The sequence below is a fragment of the Sabethes cyaneus genome, chromosome 3 (assembly GCF_943734655.1).
Source record: "Sabethes cyaneus chromosome 3, idSabCyanKW18_F2, whole genome shotgun sequence".
In the NCBI taxonomy this organism is placed as follows: Eukaryota; Metazoa; Arthropoda; class Insecta; order Diptera; family Culicidae; genus Sabethes; species Sabethes cyaneus.
Window position 1 is genome coordinate 236200246 of NC_071355.1, and position 21990 is coordinate 236222235.

The window sequence follows — 21990 nt, forward strand, 5'->3', positions numbered from 1 at the left end:
CGCCGCCGCCGCCTACAAGATGCTCTCCCTGATTTTGTTACGTCGCCTATTCCCAATAATAAAGGAATTCGTAGTATCAAGTGAGCTTTACGGGGGCCCGTGGTACTGCGAATTAAATTTTCACTCTTACGATAAATCCTTCAGAAGTATCGGGTATACAACGTAGATTTCAAGGCAGCATACGATACAGTGGAGCGCGAACAGCTATGGCAGATAATGCACGAGAACGGCTTTCTGGACAAACTGGCGCGGCCTGAAACGAGTGATGTGGTACGTGCGTGTTTCGGGGGCACTCTTGAGTTTCATTAAATCGCGCAGAGGGTTGCGGCTAGGGGATGGACTGTCCTGTATATTATTCAACATCGCTATTGTAGTTGTGATCCAGCGAGGGGGCATCGAAACGAGAGAAATGATCTGTGGGCAAAAGTAGCCAAATACTAGTCTTCGCAGATGACCTCAACATCATTACTAGAAACCTTGAGACGACGGAGGCAATCTACGAACGAAAGATGTTGTGGACTATTTTTGGCAGAGTATAAACGGAAAGCGCAGAATGGCGTAGGCCATCCACGTCGCAAGGATGTCGGACGTCTGCGTAGTGAAATCCGTTCTCGCCCAGAACCTCACCGGCGCCAGGAATAGAGGGGCCAAACATTCTAGACCAGGTTGAAGACGAGTTGCATGAGTCGAGACGCTCAACAAACTGACGACTAGCAGCCCAGGACTGGGAGAGTTCATTTTTCCAGTTCGCAAAAAAAGTCTTGCTCGGATTGTGTGCCACTATCTAACTGCTGCTGTCGTTTAGTTTATGTTTTAACACATTTTGCAGAGAGAAGTTAGAATCGCATATCTATCTCTGCTATTGAACTAGATTTGTGCAGATATCAAAACCATTTTTACGAGTGCTTCAATCAGTGGAAGTGATTCAAAATATCTTAAAAAATCCACGGCAAAAAATTAAAAATAAAATGGTTAATTTTATTTGAACCCCCCACTCTAACGAACCGGTTGGTCATTATAATCACCATTGCAAAAGGACTAGCAATAAAATTTTACTCTCTGTTGAATTCAAGGAAATAATATAAAGTGACCAGATTCTCTTTAGATGAATACGGGACATATTGAATGGCTTATTTGCTAAATCGGTTCGATAGTAAAGATGGGATCATTTAGAAATTGGGCACTTCATTTTGGCGATAACGGCGCTCCCAGTGGCCGTGGATGCTAGCTTTGGTAGCGTTGTGTTATTTGTAAACATTTCTGCTTGGTAAATTTTTTTCACTGTTGAAAGGTAACTTGGTTTCGAGATATTCATCATGCAGGAGGATAAATGACAAGTAATTGTGTGCGGTCACCTGCAGAATCCGTCAGCGTCGGCTCGGGAGCTGGCGGGACTGACGAATTATCCTAAAAGAGCTGTGGTGTGAGTAATTGAGGGAAGGAAACTCTCAGGGCTGTTCGTAAGGCGCAGCCCAAACGTTGGAGATGAACCCTTGATCGTCAAATGTGGTTGAGGGTCATTCGGAAAGCGAAGGCTGATTTCAGCATCACGGATTGTGCTTTGGCGAAAAAACTGAATACTGACCGCTGTACTGTACAGCAAATCCGTCTAGGAATGGCTACAAGTGTTGCTCCCCACTAGGAGCCCAACAGAAGCCTCAAACAATAAAAAAAGGCTAGAATCCGGTCTCGTGGGCTGTGCGGCCGGATAGAGACGAAACGTGATGCATGTATCTGACTCGATGATGAATAAGCTTTAGAGAAGGCCGATTTCAGTCAAACCCAGGGGTTAAATTCTTCATGCTCTGGCTCGCGGTAGGGTTTGTAGCAGATTAGAGATTGGATTTCATGATAAAGGGTCATAACTTGGCACTGGGTGAAAACCCAGTGTTTTGTGACAGATAAGAATTCGGAAATGGACAATGAACTTCAGTTTATTTCAATAGAGCTGAGTGCACCAAATTGTCCCCGGCTTCGTCTAGTATTGAAATACTGGGGGATAATGAAGCGAATGATGAGGAGTCTGAGGTGCCGGCTGGCTGGGGCCGTGACTGGGGAGGGTGTGCACCGGCTGACGAGCGGTGTCAGCAGTAGATTTTTTAGTATTTTTCCAGGTATTCTATAAGTTGTATTTCCCAACTATCAGATCTGCTAAAACTTGTTAGGAACATTTGTCACTTAGCCAGTATAAATTCTTTCTTAGCTTCTAATTTTAATAATCAATTGAAAAACTCACGAGCGCCAAAAGCTACGATCAATACTTTGAGGTTATTTCGTAAGATTTTTTCGCAAACGTCACCCGGAGGCCTAGTTTAATTAAATTTTTGCGCTCTCGTTCTCGAGAGCCTTAAGCAGTTCTTTTTTTTCAGTCGATACATGAAATCACGATGCAATGCAACAGGTGACGTCCAAGCTATTGCTGCTGCTGGTGCTGCTGATGTTGAACACCGAACAATACAATCTCTGTGGCGCCCACGCGCGACACAACAAACAAGTCGACAATTAAACGTCGAACGTCAACCGACGACAATCCGTACAAGTGGGTGGGGGTCCCCCATGTACGATCAGTGAAATTTGACGAAAAAAAAATCTCCTGAAAATTAATAAAAATTATTTCAAGTAGAAAAGTGCAGTTTTTGACGTTATTTAAATTTTTAAGTTTTTAAAGATTTTGTGCACAAAAATCCTGTTGCCCTACTTTGCAAGGCAAGAAACAGTTCGAGAAGAGAAAGCCCAACACTTTGATTGGGCTTGAGCTTGCTGATAGGAAATCGTTGGCGGGTCCCCTTAGGTGCTTACACCTGGTACAGCGTATGTAGGTACAATATATAGGTACGCAAAAGAACAACAAGTCCGTGTCGCCGCGGCCGCGCCGAAGCCGAACAAAAGTATACCTACCTACTAGGCTTTCGATCGGTGAAGGCGGGCGCGATAGAGGAACCCCGATCGAGTTCCATATATTTATTGGATTAGAATTTAATAATTCAGCAGCAGCTTGGCTGCTGTTGTTTGCAACCAACCAGGGGGAGGGCTGGAAGGCGGGAAGGTCGAACCGCTTGCTTTGGCGAGCGACACGGTCCCGGCTCCCGCGGTTTCGAAATCGAGATTAGTTTTTCTGGTATTCATTTTATTGTAGCTCTAGCGTATCCTGTTGGCATATATGAAACATATAAAAACACTTCCTTCACCCGAACATGGCGTGGCGGAGTGGATTGCGCCATTGGCGATTTTATTTTTGTCGCTTTGTACAGGTTAAAGATTTGTCTGTTTGAACTAAAACATGTAAGCTAAAATGCCTCTAGCAGCGGTGTATTAGGATGTGAATAATTTGATTTTTTACGTATTCTAGCTGTAAATAGTTCAGTTAGTTTCGGTCAAATCTTTGGTAGAAATTGGAATTTCTCTAGTAGTGTTGCCTTAACATAGTTACTTAAATCAATCAACAGCTCTAACTAGTGGGAAAACCTCGTGGGGTTGATGGGACCGCTGGATTTAGCGTTCTGATCGGAGCAGGATTAACAGATGCTGGTGCATACTGAATGAACCCAGCGCCATAACTTGCTCCCACTGGAATGCTCCCATTGACGTTGCTATTTACGAGGGTAGCTGATGAAACTGGCCGCGCTGCGGCTCCGTTGACGCCCAGCGTAGGAACAGCTCCGGCGGGCGCAGTTTGGTTTTTGTTGGCTTGAAAGTTAGCAAACGAAACGGCGGTTGCATCCGAGAAAGGGCGGCCATGCTGTACGATCACTGGCTGATTTGGGAAAGCATTGGCTTGCGGAGGAAGCTGCTGCGGCACGGTGGGCGGGAATGGAGGCACTCGTTGAAATCCCGGGTTGATGAACTGCGGAGGCAGAAATGGTGGATAGCCGGGAGGCACCACCGTGTTGAAAGCAGGATTCACAAATCGATTTTGAGGAGCAATTCCGTTGTTAACGGCGAGTGCCGGATTGGGTTGAGCTATGGCGGGTCCGAAAGCTGGCTGGTATGGATTAAATCCATAGTACCCATCCGGAGCGACGTTGAACGGGGTCAATGGCGGTGGGACTGGACCAGGATATTGAACATATTCGGGCGGCAAGAACGGCGCTGGCGGTTGCCCTGGACCAAAGGCTTGCCCAGCAATCGACGCCACTAACGTCGAATAAAATATTACCTAGAAACAAACAATAATCAAATTAAATTGTATAAAAAGTTATTATTTTCTGAACAATTATCTACCTTCAGCATTGTACAACTGATGATACCGTCCGGAACTGATCGGCAGAAGCTTTTGACAAACTATGATCGACGGTTGCCAAAGCGCAACAACTTTTATACACTATAAATTTAATAATTGGACATCGACCTCTGCAACAGGACGACGAAAATTAATCACCGAGTTTCGTTTTCGATTTTGATGGCCAAGGTTAGGGTCACAATTGTGTACCGTAGTGTTGTTGGCACAAAGTTGATGTTTTCATTAATTTAGCTGCACCTGCTGGTCACGTCTCATCGAAGCACTGAAGCACGACCGAGTTCGTCTGATGCTATAGCAAATAACAGATGTAAGAGCTATTGAACTGCAAATAATTAACCTGACTAGACGTATCAATTAATTCAGCAAATGTTGAACTATGGGTTGCAGCAAAAATATTGCGAAATTCTTACGGATAAAATACATTTCACTTTTTCATGCAAAAATCTCACGATTTATTCAAAACTTTATAACCAGTAAAACAAAACAAAACTATCATAAAAACAGATTGTCCCGCTCGGGATACAATCTCCGATCGCCGCAGGAACAAGATTCTATCACCGTAGCAGGATTGAGCGCGTCCTAGGTCGGTTGGTCGTCGTTGTTGTTTAAGGAGAAAATTCGAAGCTTTGCTTCCTGAGTGTCGTGATTACTCCGAACCGGGAGCGGGAGCCAAATTCAGTTGCTGCTGTGAAACGGAATGTCCGGGCAGAGGTGCAACATGAACGGCTCCACGCGTTGCAGAAAGTGACGTTGCAGCTGGTGCCGGTACGGGTGCAACAGCCACCACAGCCGGAACCGGACCTGGAGCTAGCACAATGGGAATGCCAGAGGCATCGATGGTTACGGGACCGGGCGCCGCTGGAATCAGGACGGTGGCTGGGGCCGGATTCGATTGAATGACGGTTGCTCCTGGAATAGCAAGTCCAGCTGGGGCGGGAATTGCAATCCCAGCCGGCAGTACCCACGGAATCACTGAACCTTCGGCAACCAGCGAAATGGCAGCAATGACTAAAGCAACAAAACACTGCGAAAAAATCATTTTAAAAGACAAAATCCACTAAAAATTTTCAGGGCAGGAATCTCACCTTCATCTTTGGCAGGCGTTTGGCGGGGACGTTCGAATACAACCGACCGTTGAACACAGAACTGGAACAAACTTTGATCTGCCAGCGAAGAACATTCGTTCACTTTTATAGTCCGGCGGGATCCAGCCGGCTAAGTTCCAGAGATGATTTCCATTTCAGAAAGGAGAGCCTCTGAGGAGATCCCTCGCGACCGCGTGTGGGTACGGCCGGCCGGCTTGGCCTGGGGAAGAATAAATTAAACGCCATCCCATTCAGTTGAGCTCAGCCTCAGATATCGGTGATCCATCCCTCGCTCAAGTCCGAGATAAATTTCATCAGCCAGCCGAGGTTGGCTGGCTGGCTGGTTGGTGATGGACAGCGACGAATGATCCAGAAATCACAGAAGCTGCCGGCACGACATCGGTGAATCGTTAATGGCGGTCGGCAAATATTTACATTCATTAAATCGGTTTGATTGTGAGATCAATTCATCAACCGGGTGACAGTATGTTAAATTAATGGGGTAATTGATACATCGGATAGCCACCGCAATGAATTCTATTAAGTACATGATTGCAAAATTTTCATCCCTCGGTGCAGGCAACTTTCTCGTCGTTTTACAACATGGATTGATTAGTACGGACCAATTCCGGCGGCTGACTGCTTTCCGATGTGTCACTGAAGGTCAGCCATGCCGCCCCGGCTAGCTGCTGCTGACGTAGATTGTGTAATCTGAATGTAGTTGAAATTTAAATTGAACAGGTTTTATTAGAATAGATCAACATTTGTAAACACAAATCAGCTGTTCCTTAAAGGTATGACACACAGTTCGCGCCCAGAAACTGTGAAGTATAAAAGAAATTCTGGTTTCAGTGATTTCTGTTAGTATCTCGAAAGTGGTTGTAATGTAAAGTACCAATAGGATTATTGGAACATTGAGTTACAACTGAACTGAAATTCTTAATAAATATGTGAAAATTTGGTTACGGTAAAATTGTGCGACTAATTTATTGTGAGCGACAGTAGCAGCAAGTCTTATTCTTTTTCATCCGAGTCTATACATATCAGTCTCTACAATTACTTTAAAACAACTGTGTTGCTAGGTTTCCGCCGGCCCCCTCAACCTATCTCTTTTTATGATTGTTTTTCATGCCCAAGTAACAACCCAATAGCAAATTGGTCTTATACATTTCTTATAGTAGTTTTATCAGAGCATTGCAAAATCTAACAGGTTTTATAATGTTTTTCCTCAAGTGAATGTTATCTGAACATTTCTGAAGTATGATTGAAGGAGACTTGAAGAAACACACATAAAACTGAAATATCAATAAATGTAATTCACCTTCACCTAAGCGGTTTTAAAGGATACTTGATTTCTGCTCACAAACGACGTTCCTTAAAGCTTAGCAATAGTTTTGACAAAAATTTATGACATTCTTCTGCAAGATTGGTTTGTCTTAACAATACTATCATAAAACCGTCTTAAAACTGTATATTCTTGTAAGAGAAATCATACTCTGAAGAAAGAACATTCTAACGTAAACAACTGATCTGTCAAAATGGGCGTCTGAACCAGGAGAAAATTGAACAAATATGGATCTTTTAATCGAAACTTTAGCAAGATTTCATATGAACAATCAGCGAAATCAAAAAACAATGAAGATGTCAAAATGAGCTGAGGAAGGACTATGCTGGTGATGATGCATCAACGATAGATTTGTATGTTATTAGTAAATTTGGTTCGATCGTTTTTTGGCGGAGGCGGTGCGGGTTTGTAGAGTTGTTTGTATATTTGAAACTGAATATAGAGGTCATTAGCCGGTGTTGGGAAAATGTTCAAAGGGGTTGAAGCCGTTGAAGCATATTTTTTTAAAACGGTTGTAACGACAAAGTATATAAAAAATATTGCAGATTAAACTTTACGCATGGAACTGCCGTGCAGTCCTCTTTTAATTTTTAAAATCAATTTATATTGGTAATCATAATGACTGCTGTACATAAAAAATATTAAACTCAATGTAAGTAGGTGAACCTCCATCACAAAAAACATCTTACATTGACACTTTGTTGGCGTTTTCTTTGTTTATACTAGAATGATTTTCTTGCAAAAAACTTGGTCCCCTTAAGTAATTCAAACAATTGTTGTTCAAGCACAACTTGTCCTCTTCAAGAATACAATAAGTATAGATGAACTTTTCGACTTATCGACCGGAAAATTTTTCTTTGTCTTGTGCAAGAAATGTTAGTCTAATAAGCGCTTTCAGGTTGATTTAGATAAAACCATTGAAAAAATGGCGAGCAGGAGTGTATTTATTACTTTTAAAATTCTAGCCAATTGCATATGGGCGTTTATAAATATGTTGTTATGCAATACCATAGGTAATCTTATCTTTTTAAATAAATAATGTTCGGACACTTAAAAGACTTTTTACCGCAATTTGTTAAAAATTTAGTAGCTATCAACTTCTTCATGAAATTATTGAATTTTTTCATTAATTAAAGTTTTTAATAATCTAGCGAAAATAACCGGCGCGCTAAAATTTTCTAACTTACATGTCACAAAACATCGACAAACTGAGCGTGACATGAAAAATTTCTCATAGATTGACAACAAAGCAGCTGCTTTTATTTTTAATTTTCATTTATATCCATTTTGGAAAAGCAATATCTGTGAATGCTTTTTCTCTTATAGCTTTTAGTCAATTTAAAAAAATTAAGACTGTATTAAATGTATGATGTCTTGCAAGTGTTCTTTGAGACGACAACAAAAAAATCATCAACACTTGTGGTGATTTTCTTTTATTTTCAACCGACTCTTGGAAGTCACTATAAATACATATCGATAAGAATTACAAGTTTTAAAAAGACCTTTGGAAATATTCTTGAGAACCTTCTTTAGTGTGGGCCTCCCCAGATTTATAAGGGTTTTATGGCTGTTTAATCGCAGATTTGTAGAATTGCTAGTTTTATATTCGGTTTTAAGGAGCAAAGGCTGGAAACTTCTTCAAATGCATCTTCAAATTGAATTTGTTACTTGGGTGGTTATCTCATTTTTGTCTCAGTTTTAACACATGCTTGTTTTACTTTTTATCTATTTTTTGCGATATTTTGTCTCATTTGTTTCACGTTTCTGTCTTATTGATGTCTAAATTTTGTCTCAGTTTTATCTAAGTTTTGTCTCATTCTGATTTAAATTTATATGTCTATTTGGTAAAATTTTGTCTTACTTTTTTTCTATTTTTTCAACATTTTTGTCCATTTTTCATTTATTTTTATTTCATTTTTTTCGGTTTTATCTTATATCAAACTCATTTCTGTCTAATTTTTATCTCATTTTTAACTAATTGTCGACCAACTAAAATTATTTTAGCGTATAGTAGAACTCACGAATTAACGCGAACTAATTGGAAATGAATTCCTTTCGATTTATTTTCATATAATTTCTGTCTAATTTTTGTCTCACTTTTGTTCGCATGTTTGTCTCAATTTTGCCTAAATATCCTCTTATTTTTATCACATTTATGCATAATTTTTGTCTCAGTTTATCATATATTTGTTACATTTTGAGGTCGATTTTGTAATTTTATCATTTTTATCTTAGTTTTGTCATTTGTGTCGTTTTTGTCTCATTTTTGTAATTTGTACCATTTTTAGTTTTATTTCTTCAGGTTTGTTATTACTTTCTGTTTAGTTTTGTTGTTGTTTGTCCTCGATGTACGACACTGGTGCAATAGGGCAGTTGTCGTATGTAATATTACAAATCGAGTGAGAAGCAAACAATGCCTACTCTCACGCGAGCGAGTGTGAGAAGCATTGCACCCAACGCTCACGCCACTGCCGCAAGCGTACGATAAACAGCCGCCGTTGTTGTGTGCAGACATCCTGCTACATACACATTCGAGAACGCACAGCCTCGCAGTGTTTCTTTTTGCATAGCCCGCTTACGAGGCAAACAACTCGTAAGCAGCCTGCTGCCCTCTATTCCTCATTTTACGAGTTGGAGTACGAAAACCGAAGGCAAAGACCGTGGCTGTTAGAATCTTAACCGGATCGGGAGCGACAGTAAAATTCATTGCTTAGAAATCTTATTTTCAATTTACGCAATACGCCTGAATTGATCTAATATACTGCTCCTTCATTGCTGTTTATAGTACAGATGAAATGAACTTAGCATTGCCAACCTAAAACCAACTATCGAGCGAATCACTTGCGTTCATGTTCGCCTTGCTCTCTACTATGATTCATTCCCGACAATAGTGAATGAAATCAAATGTGAATCATTTATTCATTTTGAACTGCCGACAACGGCAAACGAAATTACAATAAACATTACTTCGAAGTGTTTCATTATTTTCTTCCAGTCAGGTTTTGGTTGATTTTTAAAGCAAGCAGTTTAAAAAACTAAACTTTGAGATTTAAATGTAAATCAAGAGCAATCGTTCAGCACTGCAATTCATGAATGAAACTGAAAACTGAGAATAACAAACACTGTCAGTAGTTCAGTAATGATATCCATAGGGTGACTGATAAAAAATACTATCAGGAGTAAAACTGTACGCGCTAAATGCATTTTATATTCGCCTACGTGAAGGGCTGTCTTTTTTTTTTTCGAGCACTGCTTTTAGCTCTTTTTTGTGTTGTTTGTTTTTTAGAGTTTTGTCTCCTTACTGAAAAAAAAATTATTAAACCTGAGTAAAAAATGTTTTGTATAAAATCAATTATCTATGGGTTTTAAAGCCTAAAGATCCCGAAAAAAGAGTAAGAGTATTAACGCTTCTAGCACGAAACAAAAGTAAAAGTACAAACAATTTCCGATTTTTACTCTATTTTGGAAGGTATTTGCATGGAAAATAATAACGTATACATGAAAAGCAAGAACAGATTCGGGTTTCACGATTAGACTTCATGTAAAATTCTTAAAAATCTCAATTTTTTACGTAAATAAAAAAATCTATGTTTTTTTCGCCCTTTCCTTCAGTTGTTCAGCATCTGAAGGACGAAAACTTTAAGAAATATTTGTAATAGCCTTATTTGTTTTGTCTCATTTGTTTCACATTTCTGTCTCATTTTCATCTAAGTTTTTTCTCATCTAAGTTCATGACAATTTGATGTAAATTTTGTTTTATTTGTTTTTCATTTTCCATTTTGTCTTATTTCATCATTTAGTCTCATTTTTGTATAAATTTTTTAACATTTCTGCTACATTCTTATCTATTTTCTAATCGTTTTTGTGTCACTTTAATCTCGGTTCTAATTTACTCTAATTTTTGTCTCATTTTCGTACCCATTTTTTCTCATTTTTGTCTAGTTAGGCCACAGCAAATTAAATTTTTGGCACCCCCCTTAAAAATTAGCTTGAAAAATCGGAGGGCAAAAAAAAATTTGTAGGATATGAGTTAATTTTTTTTATAAAATCAATTGTCTGTCAGTTCTTCAGTCAGAAAAGCTCGAAAAATTGAGTTGAGTTAACGCTTCTAGAACGAAACAGAAATGGAAATTCAAACAATGGAATTTTCGAAAACCGGCCAAAAAAATTTTCATTCGTTTAAGTCTCTTTTTTCGTAGATTTTTACATGGAAATTAATAACGTATATATTAAAAGCAAGAATAGATTTGGTTTTCACCTTTAAACTTTTAATAAAAATGCCTAAAACCAATATTTTTTTTGCTCGATTGAAAAAATCTCTTTGTTTTTTATTCGTCCCCCTCCCCTTCAGTGGTTCAACACCGGAACGACAAAAACTTTATACAATATTTGTAATGGCCTTATCGTCCCACTTTACAGTGCAATTTTAATCGGTCCTTGTATAACGGACCAGCAGTGCAAGGGCGGTATCCTATACTTGTACTTATGCTAATGCTTAAATTTCACTCTTTAGAATAATTAAAAATTATCTTCAGCGTCCTAGAGTAGAATTCATGAATGAGAGCGAACTAATTGGAAATAAATTGAATTGTCTCATTCTTGTCTTATTATTTCCCTTAGTTATTGTCTATTGACAATGTTTTACAACATTTTCGTTAAGAATTAGTCTCATGTTTGTCAGATTTTTGTACTGTCATATTTACTCTTATTTTTTAGTATTTTTATTTCAAATTTTAAGACATTTTTGTCTTATTTTGTTTAATTTTTGATTTATTTACCCCATTTGTTTCTCATTTTTTATCATCTGGTTTTAATTCTTATATCAATCTTGCGTAAATTGTGTCGTATGCTTGCGTTATTTTTATAATTTTGTCTCATTTTTAATTCTATGTAAAAAACCTATTCTATTTTTATCTAATTTGTGTCTAAGTTTTGTCTTATTTGCTTTCTTTTTTTCTCCCACTTTTATCTCATTTTGGATAATTAACATCTTATTTTTATCTTTTTCATCACATTTTTATGTAATTTATGTCTCATTTGGTCCTATTCTTGTTGCATTTTAGTGTCGATTTTATTATTTTTATCATTTGTATCTTAGTTCCTTCCGGTGTTATGCCACTGACGGGGAGGGGGCGAAAAAAACAAAGAGTTTTTTTAATCAAGCAAAAAAAAATCTGGATTTCAGGTATTTTTATTTGAAGTTTAAGCGTGAAAACCAAATCTATTTTTGCTTTTTATATACGTTATATTTTTCATGCAAAAATCTACGAAAAAAGACAAAAACTAAAGATTTTTTGTCCGTTTTTCGGAAATTCCATTGTTTGAATTTCCATTTCTGTTTCGTGCTAGAAGCATTAACTCAACTCGTACATTCATTTTTCGAGTTTTTCAGGCTGTAGAACCCACAGATAATTAATTTTATAGAAAAAATTTAACTCAAATCCTACAAATAATTTTTTTGCCCCCCGATTTTTCAAGCCAATTTCCAAGGAGGGAGGGATGGAGGTGACCAAAACTTTAAAAATAATTTACAATAGCCTTATTTTTCTAATTTGTTCCATCTTTGTTTCATTTTTTGAAACATGTAGCTATGAGAAGCATAGCACCCAACGCTTCGGCCACCGACGCAAGCGTACGATAACCAGCCGCCATTGCTGTGTGCAGACCTACCCACTCCCGAACGCACAACCTTGCAGCGTCTTTCTGCATAACCTGCTCACGAGGCAAATAACTTGTGAGCAGCCCGCTGCCCGTGAGGGCTAGCGGCACACTGGGATACAGATTTTACATTTTGATTTCTACTTCATTTACAACCTCGATTCTCGAGTGATCGGTATCAGCTGCTCGGGCTCTAATGACAAGTAAGAGGGACTGTTAGCCAAATACACACTCGCAACAACTCGTCGCAGTGCATGAATAAATAAGAGCAAGTGTGCGAAAGGGATACTTATACCGGCGTGTTTGTTAGAACGAGTACGTGTGTGAGCAAATTAGACCACACGAGTGTGGGCTTCGCAGCACTCGGTAATGTTCGAGTCTCAACCGGAAGCTACAGTAAGAGGTAATAGGATAGCAGTCATTTCGTCTCATTTATATCCCAATGTTAACGCATTTTTATCTCGCTTTTACATCATTTTTGTTTTTTTTTGCATCTCATTTTGACTCACGTTTTGCAATTTTTTCCTTAGTTTTAATCGAAATTTGGCTCATTTTTGTCCCATTTTGCCTTATTTTTATTTCAGGTTACATTTTTGTCATATTTTCGTTTTATTTTTGTTTCATTTTTACCTATTTCTGTCTTATCTTTGTTATTTTTATATTGTTTGTCCTGCTTGCGTCTCATTTTGCGACCTTTTTCTCTCATTTTTCTCATAATATTTGTCTTAGTTTTATTTTAGTTTTGGCTTACTTTTATCCCGTTTTTGCGGCCTTTTTGCCTAATTTTTCTCATCCTATTTCTCTTATTTTTGTCTTGTTTGGCTCGTTTTTTCATTATGTCGGTCTCATTCATTTCGCATTATTTTTGTTTAATTTTTAACCCCAGTCTGACGCATTTTTGTGTCATTTTGCCTTATTTTTGTTTTATTTTTGTATCAGTTTTGTCTTATTTTGTCTCCTTTATGTGTCATTTTTGTAATTTTTATCTTGTTTTTTGTCACATTTTTACGACATTGTTGTCTCTTTTTTGTAGTCCCATTTAACTAATTTTTGTCTTATTTTGTCTCATTATTTCATTATGTTGGTCTTATTTCTCTCTTTTTTGTCTTATTTCCCTCTAGATTTTGAATCTCTTTTTAATTATTCTCTCATTTCTGTGTAAATTTTGGCTAGTGTTTGTATTGCTTTTGTCCCATTTTTATCTAGTCGTATTAATTATTATTTCTACTTCATTTTTATTTCGGTATTAGCTTATTCTATTCTTATTTTAATCACATTTTGTCACATTTTTGTATTATTATCGTTTCATTTTTGCTTTCTTTTGTTACATATTTGTGTAATTTTTGTTTCGTTGTTGTCTCATTTTGTCGAATTTTCGTCTCATTTTTATGTCGTTTCTATTAATTTCATTTGATTTTTGTCTCTGTTTAGCTCATTTTTGGACAGGGCTGTCATTTGTTTCCGTAGTCGGTTTGTTGTATTCGACTAACTTTTTTTGTCTTTTTTATGCCTCCTGATTGGCCTCGAGACACGACACTTGCACTGGTTTAACAAACCAGTCGTCGTATGTTCGAAGCTCACCTCGGAGCGACTATTAGAGTCAATAGGATCGTAACACTAACCCCGCAATTGTTGGATGCAAAGTCTGTCGAATTGCTTGTCTATTTTGTCTCTGTTATTTTGCTTGTTTTTCTTGTCTCCAAACTCCCAAGCCATATGATTAATCGCAAGCACCAGTCAAGTAATCAAATTTCACTAAACACACCGTACAGAGAAACCTAAGCAAACCCAATTTATGGTTGATATGTCAGTTATGACAGTTATGTCAGTTATGAAGCTGAATAAGTGTTGCATTGTGATGTCTTTGACTGACCAAAAATAGAAGAAAAATGACTTCTGTCCTCTGCTTTTAATTACCCACAATGAAGGAAGTAAGTGGAGTTTCACGGTCAATAAACTAAAAATTTAGCAAATCGCCTCCATGTCTGGAGTAATATAAATACGATCGTTCTTTAATCCAATTATCACAGTCCACTGCCATCAGTTCAGCAACACACCAATTTGGGGCTCTCCAAGGTTCAGCCATCCGTGAAAATGAAGGTCAGTTTAAATCGCAATTTCCTCAACTCGCCACTTAAACCATCACATCCCATCCAATAGGTTTTCGTCGCTCTTCTGGTCGCCACTTTAGCCGTTACCGCCAACGCTTCATACCTGCCATCTGCCTGGCCAGTAAGTTCCCACGGCTGGAACTCGTGGAACGGCTGGAATGACTGGAACAGCTGGGATGACCACAGCTCAGCGGCCTGGCCAGCATACGGACACTCTTGGCCATCGGCAGCATGGCCAGCTGCTTCCCTGTACAATAACCACGGCTGGAATGGATGGTACGCCCCGAAAACCACTGTAGTTCAAGCTAACGTTGCCAAAGTTGCCTCCCCCTGGGGACTGCCATGGGGATCGTACGGATACGGCCACAACAACTACCAGGACGCTGTTCCGGTTGCCAAGTATGTCGCTGCCAATCCCGGAGCGGTTCACGTAGCCCCGCTGGTCGGCCATACCGTCAACCAGAAGCTAATTGTTGCCTGAAACCGAAACCACACACACACGCCCTTTCCGAACTCAAATTGTGATATTGAACTGGAAATAAAGTTGTTTTAGCACAAGCACCGCACTATTATTATAACTGTTGCCTGTGGGTTTGCTGTAAAACCCCACCCACCATCGATCCAATTTGGGAAAATAATTGCAAAGTTGTTTCTGTTTATTTTTTTTCGTTTATTTACTCGAGATACTGAGATATCGCTGGCGACAGGCACAGTCAGGTCTGGCTATGAATCCAACCCGGCTGAGAATGACGAAACATACGGGAAATTGTATCGGCCAAACCGCAACTTGTGAGCGGACGCCTAAACATTCGAGTTCCTAGATACGGTCTGAAATGGCGAACGGCAGCCCGGCCATATGAATATTTGCAATTTTACACCATTTCGGTCAACCTGCGCAATGCTCTTTTCGGGTCTGTCGGTCGGTTGGAGGGACCTGCAAGTGTGGAATGCGTTAAACCGATCCAATCTGGGGGCAGGATTAAGAAGGGTTCCGATAGAATTCGATCTAAATGGAACCTGCAAGTGTGCAAACGGATAACTTGATCACCCCTAATAACAATCTCCGTTGATTGCTCCATTTCGCTGCTGATGGTCAGTAATTGCAATTGCTTGTTTCGTCGTGCGAACGGTCAATCTATCTGAGCTGTGATCTACAGTGGAACGCCTGCACTAGCACCAAACCCTTAAAGTGTTTGATGGTAATTTAGCTTCAATCATTTCAATCGCCAGTAATGGTCCAATCCGGTATTTTCCGGACCTAATAATGGCTTCAATTTGCACCGTTTACGATCCGTTATTTCTCTGTCGTCAGCTACAAAAATAAACCCCTTTTTATGGCGCAAAATTTGTCAACAATCCACTCTAATTTTAAGTCATTTACTAATTTTGTTTACATTTCAACGCCGCCACTTACGGTTGTTACTCGTCGGGGGCAATTAATTATCATCCAGCGACCTCACGAGCCTTCCTGCTGTAGTCCACGAGGCAGGTACGCGTTTGTCCGGCGCCACCCATGCTGACCGGTTCGGCTGGCGGTGTGGCATGCCATGCCATGCCATGGCTGCAGGCGTGATGGTTGATATGCGCTTAGGGTCAACCGGCATGCACCGCTCTGCGAAGCATGCGGAAAGCGAAGATTGAAATGGAAACCAAGACAGTCGAAAGGCGTTCGGCTCGTTCGGTTGCTCCGTGGGTAGGCGAGTTCCACAAACAAGCGCGACTGAGCACACACCATCGTCAGTCACAAAGCCGTTCGTGGCCGGAGGCCGGTTAAATCGAGCCGGCATATGTAACAGGGCAGAGCATAGAGCAAGCAGCATGCAGAGCGCATATAATTCATGCTCATGCGATATCGTCAAGATCAATGTCACATACCAGGCCACTGCTTCGCTCGGCGGAATTCTAACGGAACGACTTAAGGCGAAGCTGCAGCATTAAATTTGAGCTTTGTTTTATGTTCAAATTTCATAGTATATCATAGCATTAGAATTAAATCCGTTACTATTAATTGGACCATTTGGCCACTGTCAATTATGAATTATGATCTATAGGTACGGATTGGTAACTAACAAACTTCGTTTTATTTTTGTTCAGTGCTAATTGCAAAACCACCGTATAGCTAGTACCTATAGGACAAAACATAAACTTTTTATTTCCCCCCAGCAAACTTACAATTTGCCGGTACTAGTTTCTTCGCAATAATTAAAACAGGTGGCAATAGAGAGGTAATCCATTTGCGCTGTTAGTGTTTGCATTTTAATGGGGAACAATAAAATCGACGACTTTTAGCGCTCAATAAAAAAGAACTGGTCACTAGGTAGGTACTACGAGGCACACTCCAATCGGTTACTTACTTCATCGAACAGTCGTTTGAAATAAGTAGCACGAAAACTGTCTTTCGATTGACGACGAAATTTAATGGTAAACATTTTATGGTTTGATTAAATTGTTTGCTCTACGTTCGTACTCAGTGAGAATTTACGATGACTCTAGCGCTACGATTGACTCTCTTTTATGATTGTGTTTACGAATCGGCCTTTTCTCGAACCAGTCTCGCAGAAAAAATTTTGGTTTAAAAAACTTAAACAGATGTCAGCTCTCAGGCAACTCTTCGATCGTTTGCACTTATTTATTCATAGCTCTATCATAGTATGCATTGAATTTGAGCTAACCAAATTTAATGAAACTTACAGCTCTTTGTGATACCGATTTAACTTATTTAACTGTAGCACCTCATACACGCAAGATTTGAAAATGTTATATAAGGAGGGCTTTTATAGAGCTAAAACTGCTAAACTAAGTACTGAGTACAATCACACTCGTTGGTACACGAGGCAATGGTGCAAATCGAGCGAGAAGCAAACGGTGTCCATCCGTACGCAAGCGAGTATAAGAAGCATAGCATCCAACGCTTACTCCACTGACGCAAGCGTACGACAAACATATCGGTGTTGCTGTGAGCAGGGGCGTAGCCAGAAATTTTTCCATGGGATTTTTTTTTACAAAAAAACTGACATACTTTATCATAAGGAGTTAATTCAGGACATATACAATTATTAATAGCCGGTCAAAAGCTGCTCAAATTTCAGCCAAGGTGGGCTCAGAGCAAACGAACGTGTACCTTTCGCAAACACTAATCATTGATGGCGACGAACCAGAAGTGGTGGAGATGAGTTCGTGATTTGGAACCGCTGCTGGTGTCCACGGACAATAGCTTAAGAAACCCCAGCTTTTGTGGATTTGACTAGAGCGCTTGGAGTACAAGCTAAAAGCGGAGAGTGGCGGAGGTGTTCGAATCACGGACAGTAGACACTGCTTGGGTAGATTACCATCGTACATTTGGGGAAAGTCAGTAAACTACGGTGGACTAGACACGTCGTACAAAAACAATTCTATTCAATAACTCCACCGGCACCTAGAACAGAGGGCCCCAACGTGTGAGATGGCTCAACCAGGTCTGAAATGACTTGCGACTTCTGAGACGCCTGGAAATTTGGCGCCGAGTAACCTAAGTTGAATGATAAATGGAGACGGCTGCTTAAAACAGCATGAGTCACCCCGGTTCTATGCTGCTGACGACGACGATGAGGATCGCACAACTCTAAAACTTTCCTACAAATCCTCTAAACAGCTGGCTGCGAAAGCTTCTACATAAGTGTAACAAAAAAAATTTCTTCTGAGATGGGGGGGCGGTTTCAGGGTTCAACTACGAAACTTACCCAGCTTACAGAGTACACATCCCACTTATGAATCCGCGAGCGTGTGTAGGATGTATGGCCGCAGATTTTGCTTTACTCTCTCTCTATTCGTCTTCATCTTACGTCCTCGCTTCACACGTGGGTGAAAAGTACGTACTCTCGAGGGCGTTCGATATCAACTGTGAAAAAACTACAGGTATACAGCCCTAAGGGTTGCACGAAAGGGTGACGTAGGACTATATCAGATCATTAGATCAAAGAGCATTCGATATCAACTCTGAAAAAACTACAAGGTATGCAGCCCTAAGGGTTGTACGAAAGGATGACGTATGCCTATGTTAACATTATATTGTAATATTTAAATAATATGTTTTACTCGATGAAGTATTCTTTTAAGCCCTTTTAAGTCAGATTATTAGAGCTAGGACTAATACAGACGGCATTTCTGGCATGTGTATGTTCATAAGTATCTATCGCCTCCAGCTTGGCTCATTAAAACTGTGAGCAGATGCGCTACGGAAGCCGCTCGTGAGGTTCAGATCTTCGTTCGTTTCTTGATGGTGATTGAATTAGCCAAAATTTCGTCCCGGAAGGCACATAATTATCATGACATTCGGGCTTCTAGTAAATGTTTCAGCCTTGGTGGCCTTCAGCATCAAGTATTATTGAAGATAAAATTGAATTTTCTTTCAGCTGAAAATATCTCTTATAGCTATAGCTATAGCTATAGCTTAGTAGTTTGAAGGGAAGGCCACAAAAGTAGCATATATTTAGCGTTTTAGGTACGATAAACTAAACATTTTTACAAGAAAGTTAAAAGGGCCATTGATTACAAATAACATCAACGCTAAAGCAAGTTCAGCGCACATACCGAATGTCTTTCCCTTTTGGCATGAATGTCAAACTACATACATTGTCCTTGTCCTACCCATTGGTTTTGGTACTTTTGGTTCTGGTATCTACTTACTGATCTTTTCTTAAAACATCTGAAACTAATCAGAAATCATTCAAGCACAGCCTATTAGCTATATTTTATTATTACTAGCTGTTATTTTCGATATGAAGGCTACTTCAGAGTTGTTGCCATCCATGGATATTTTGTCTGCCAAATTTTGACAATTTCACACCCCTGATGGTAACAGGCACGTAGGTTATCGGCCTCGATTCATTGTATCCTGCACCGAAAATCTTTTACTAGCAGCCATCATGTTACCGAAATTTGACCTTGTTTTTACATACATTTTCATTATTAAGCGTATGAAAGATTATAACAAGTAAATTACTATAAAATTGCTGGACATTTTATCTTTCCAACGACATATTAACAGTTATGTTCCGTGTAGTAGTATAGAAGTTATAAGCATTTGAAATCTTTTATTCAAACGTTACACTTCTATTTTCATTTTCACAAAGTGCTACCTTGCCCAGTATAGTAAACAAAGACGTAGTCCTACGTCAAAACTACAGGTATACAGCCCTAAGGATTGTACGAAAGGGTGACGTAGGACTATATCAGATCATTAGCTCAAAGAGTAATATAAACTGCATTTCTGGCATATGTATGTTTATAAGAATCTGTGAGAGCCATTGTTTAAGTGAATGTTAAAAAAAGGAGAGTAAATATTCAGATTCAATTCTTCATTGAATACAATGGTGGCTATGAATTAACACATAGAGATTTCTTTTAAAAATCACTTGTGTACATGATAAAGGTTGAAATAGTAATGAATGACCAGCCCACAGATTATTGTATTAAATATGATTATGCGTATCTTGACATGTCTCGCTTGTGGCCTTTAAAAGGGCCATTGGTTACATTAAAGCCAAAGCACGTTTATCGTAAATTTGACGTACCTTTCGCATGTCCTTCTCTTTTGACACGAATGGCAACAGGCACGTAAGTTAGCGGCGTCGATTAACTGTCTCTTGCTCCGAGAAGTCTAGTTTACTTTCACAGCTTACCGCTTGTTACACAGCAGAAAATATGACATTGTCGTAGACGTGTCCTTCTGTGGAAGAACCTGAGCCTTCCGCCATGCTCGACTGCTGGCCAAGTCGCTACGGATGTAACTTGAAGGTGCCTGCCGATGTGTTGCTTGCCGATGTGTCGGCCACCAAAGCCGCTGATTGAATGACGATGCGCACTGAAGGACACGCAATATGTATGAAACCAAAACCCTTAGAATGAAACCACGGATGTGACTTGAAGCTGCCTGCCGATGCGTTGCTCGCTGATGTGTCGCCTACCCAAGCTGCTGACTTAGGCTTTGAACCATTTCACGAAATTTTTACCTTTTTAGTTAAAATTTGACAGTTCGATAGTTATTTCACCTTCTGTCGAAAATAACCCTGCTCTGAAGCATGGTTATTTTTGACAGTTCGATGGTTATTCTGAGAGCCAATGAACTAAGCACAGGTGAGATCAAATGAACACCAAAAATTCATCTAATTCCAACCCGGACTGAATAAATAAATTCGCTGTTACAGAAACATATCTTCATTCTCACCTTAGGGGAAATGTGTATAATGTGCCCCCCCTAAGAATAAATGGATATATCTCCATTATACTTCCCCAAATTAACGTTACAACTACGTGTATATGTTGGTATTTAAGCTGACAACCAATTGCAATTGTTTATTTCATTTAGTATCGTGGAATAAACATGCTAGGAATTATTCAATAAAAGCACCTAAATGTTGTGTTTCTCGTCTGCGCGGGGTAAAATGCCCCACCTGCGGTATAATATGCCCAATGCGGTAATTTGAGTATTTCTACCAGTGACAGACCAACTCTATTTTGTAGAAAGTAAAACTAATTACTTTGTTTTGCAAAATATCGTTATTTTATGTAAAATAAACCTAGTTTCGGCCTTCTGGGACACTTTTTCTTTTCTGCATGGGGCACATTATACTGCAGCTGTGGCGTTTTGTACCGGGTAGTTGAATTACCTAGAATTTGGACGTTGGTAATAAATTATTCCCACCACGGTTGCTCTACAATACTAATTGTATTAAATAATGGCAATTGGCTTCAACTTAGATCTGTTTACCTATGTTTATAGCCACATTTGCAAGGGGGGCAAATTGCACCACCGCAAGTGGGGCATATTGGCCCGCTTTTACTTATTTGAAAAAATATTAAATGCTAAAGCAAATCAAGCGTTTCATACCGTTATTTTTGGCAGGGATGTCGTTTTGAAGTTCACTTTACGCAATCGAATCGCAACAACCGGTTATTTACAGATTTTGACAAGAAAATAGCTTATGGAAATGACACCAAAAGTTACATCGGAAGCTGCTCAAAAACAAATTTATTTTTGTTTTGTTTTTACAGCATGTGACAACTGTCATACTTGCATAGTAGGCTAGTTCCATCAAATACTATGGTTTCTGAGTGGTTTTGCATTTAGATTTCGCTTGTTTAGCGAAAAACGAAGGGGGGACACATTGGCCAGGGGGGGCACGTTATACACAATTCCCCTATATGCTTTCATTGAGCTATTTTTACCCACTGAAGCCTCTTGATAGTGCAAAAGTCCCTCCTATAGTTAAGTGTACTGGTCAGAGAAACGAATGAGTCCTCGCCAGGGAGGGCTATAATACGGAATAGTACTGACAGCGAGGAATATTTGGGTAAAGTAGATCAAGATTTAAAGGTAAGGTAAATCCCTAATACACACAAGCACGCATAAAATTTAATAAGTACATCGCTCATTCAATAGCGATTATAGCAAAAAGAAATACAGTGCAGGTATACAGCAAACACCCAGGCGATATCACAATAGATCAACTATACTGGTCGCAGTGATGAGTCTACACAGGAAAAAAGAGGGGTCTCAAACCATCATAAAAT

At 39.4% G+C, this 21990-nt stretch overlaps 1 protein-coding gene across 1 annotated transcript; it reads right to left on the minus strand.

The window, feature by feature from the left end:
* Positions 1-4721: 4721 nt before the first annotated feature.
* LOC128740907 (adult cuticle protein 1-like) lies at positions 4722-5331 on the minus strand. The gene is made up of 2 exons (XM_053836483.1): positions 5326-5331; positions 4722-5264 (listed from the first exon to the last, which is right to left on the minus strand). Exons 1-2 carry the CDS (start codon positions 5329-5331, stop codon positions 4887-4889), a joined length of 384 nt encoding a protein of 127 aa, XP_053692458.1. The 3' UTR covers positions 4722-4886.
* Between the last annotated feature and the right edge of the window lie 16659 nt (positions 5332-21990).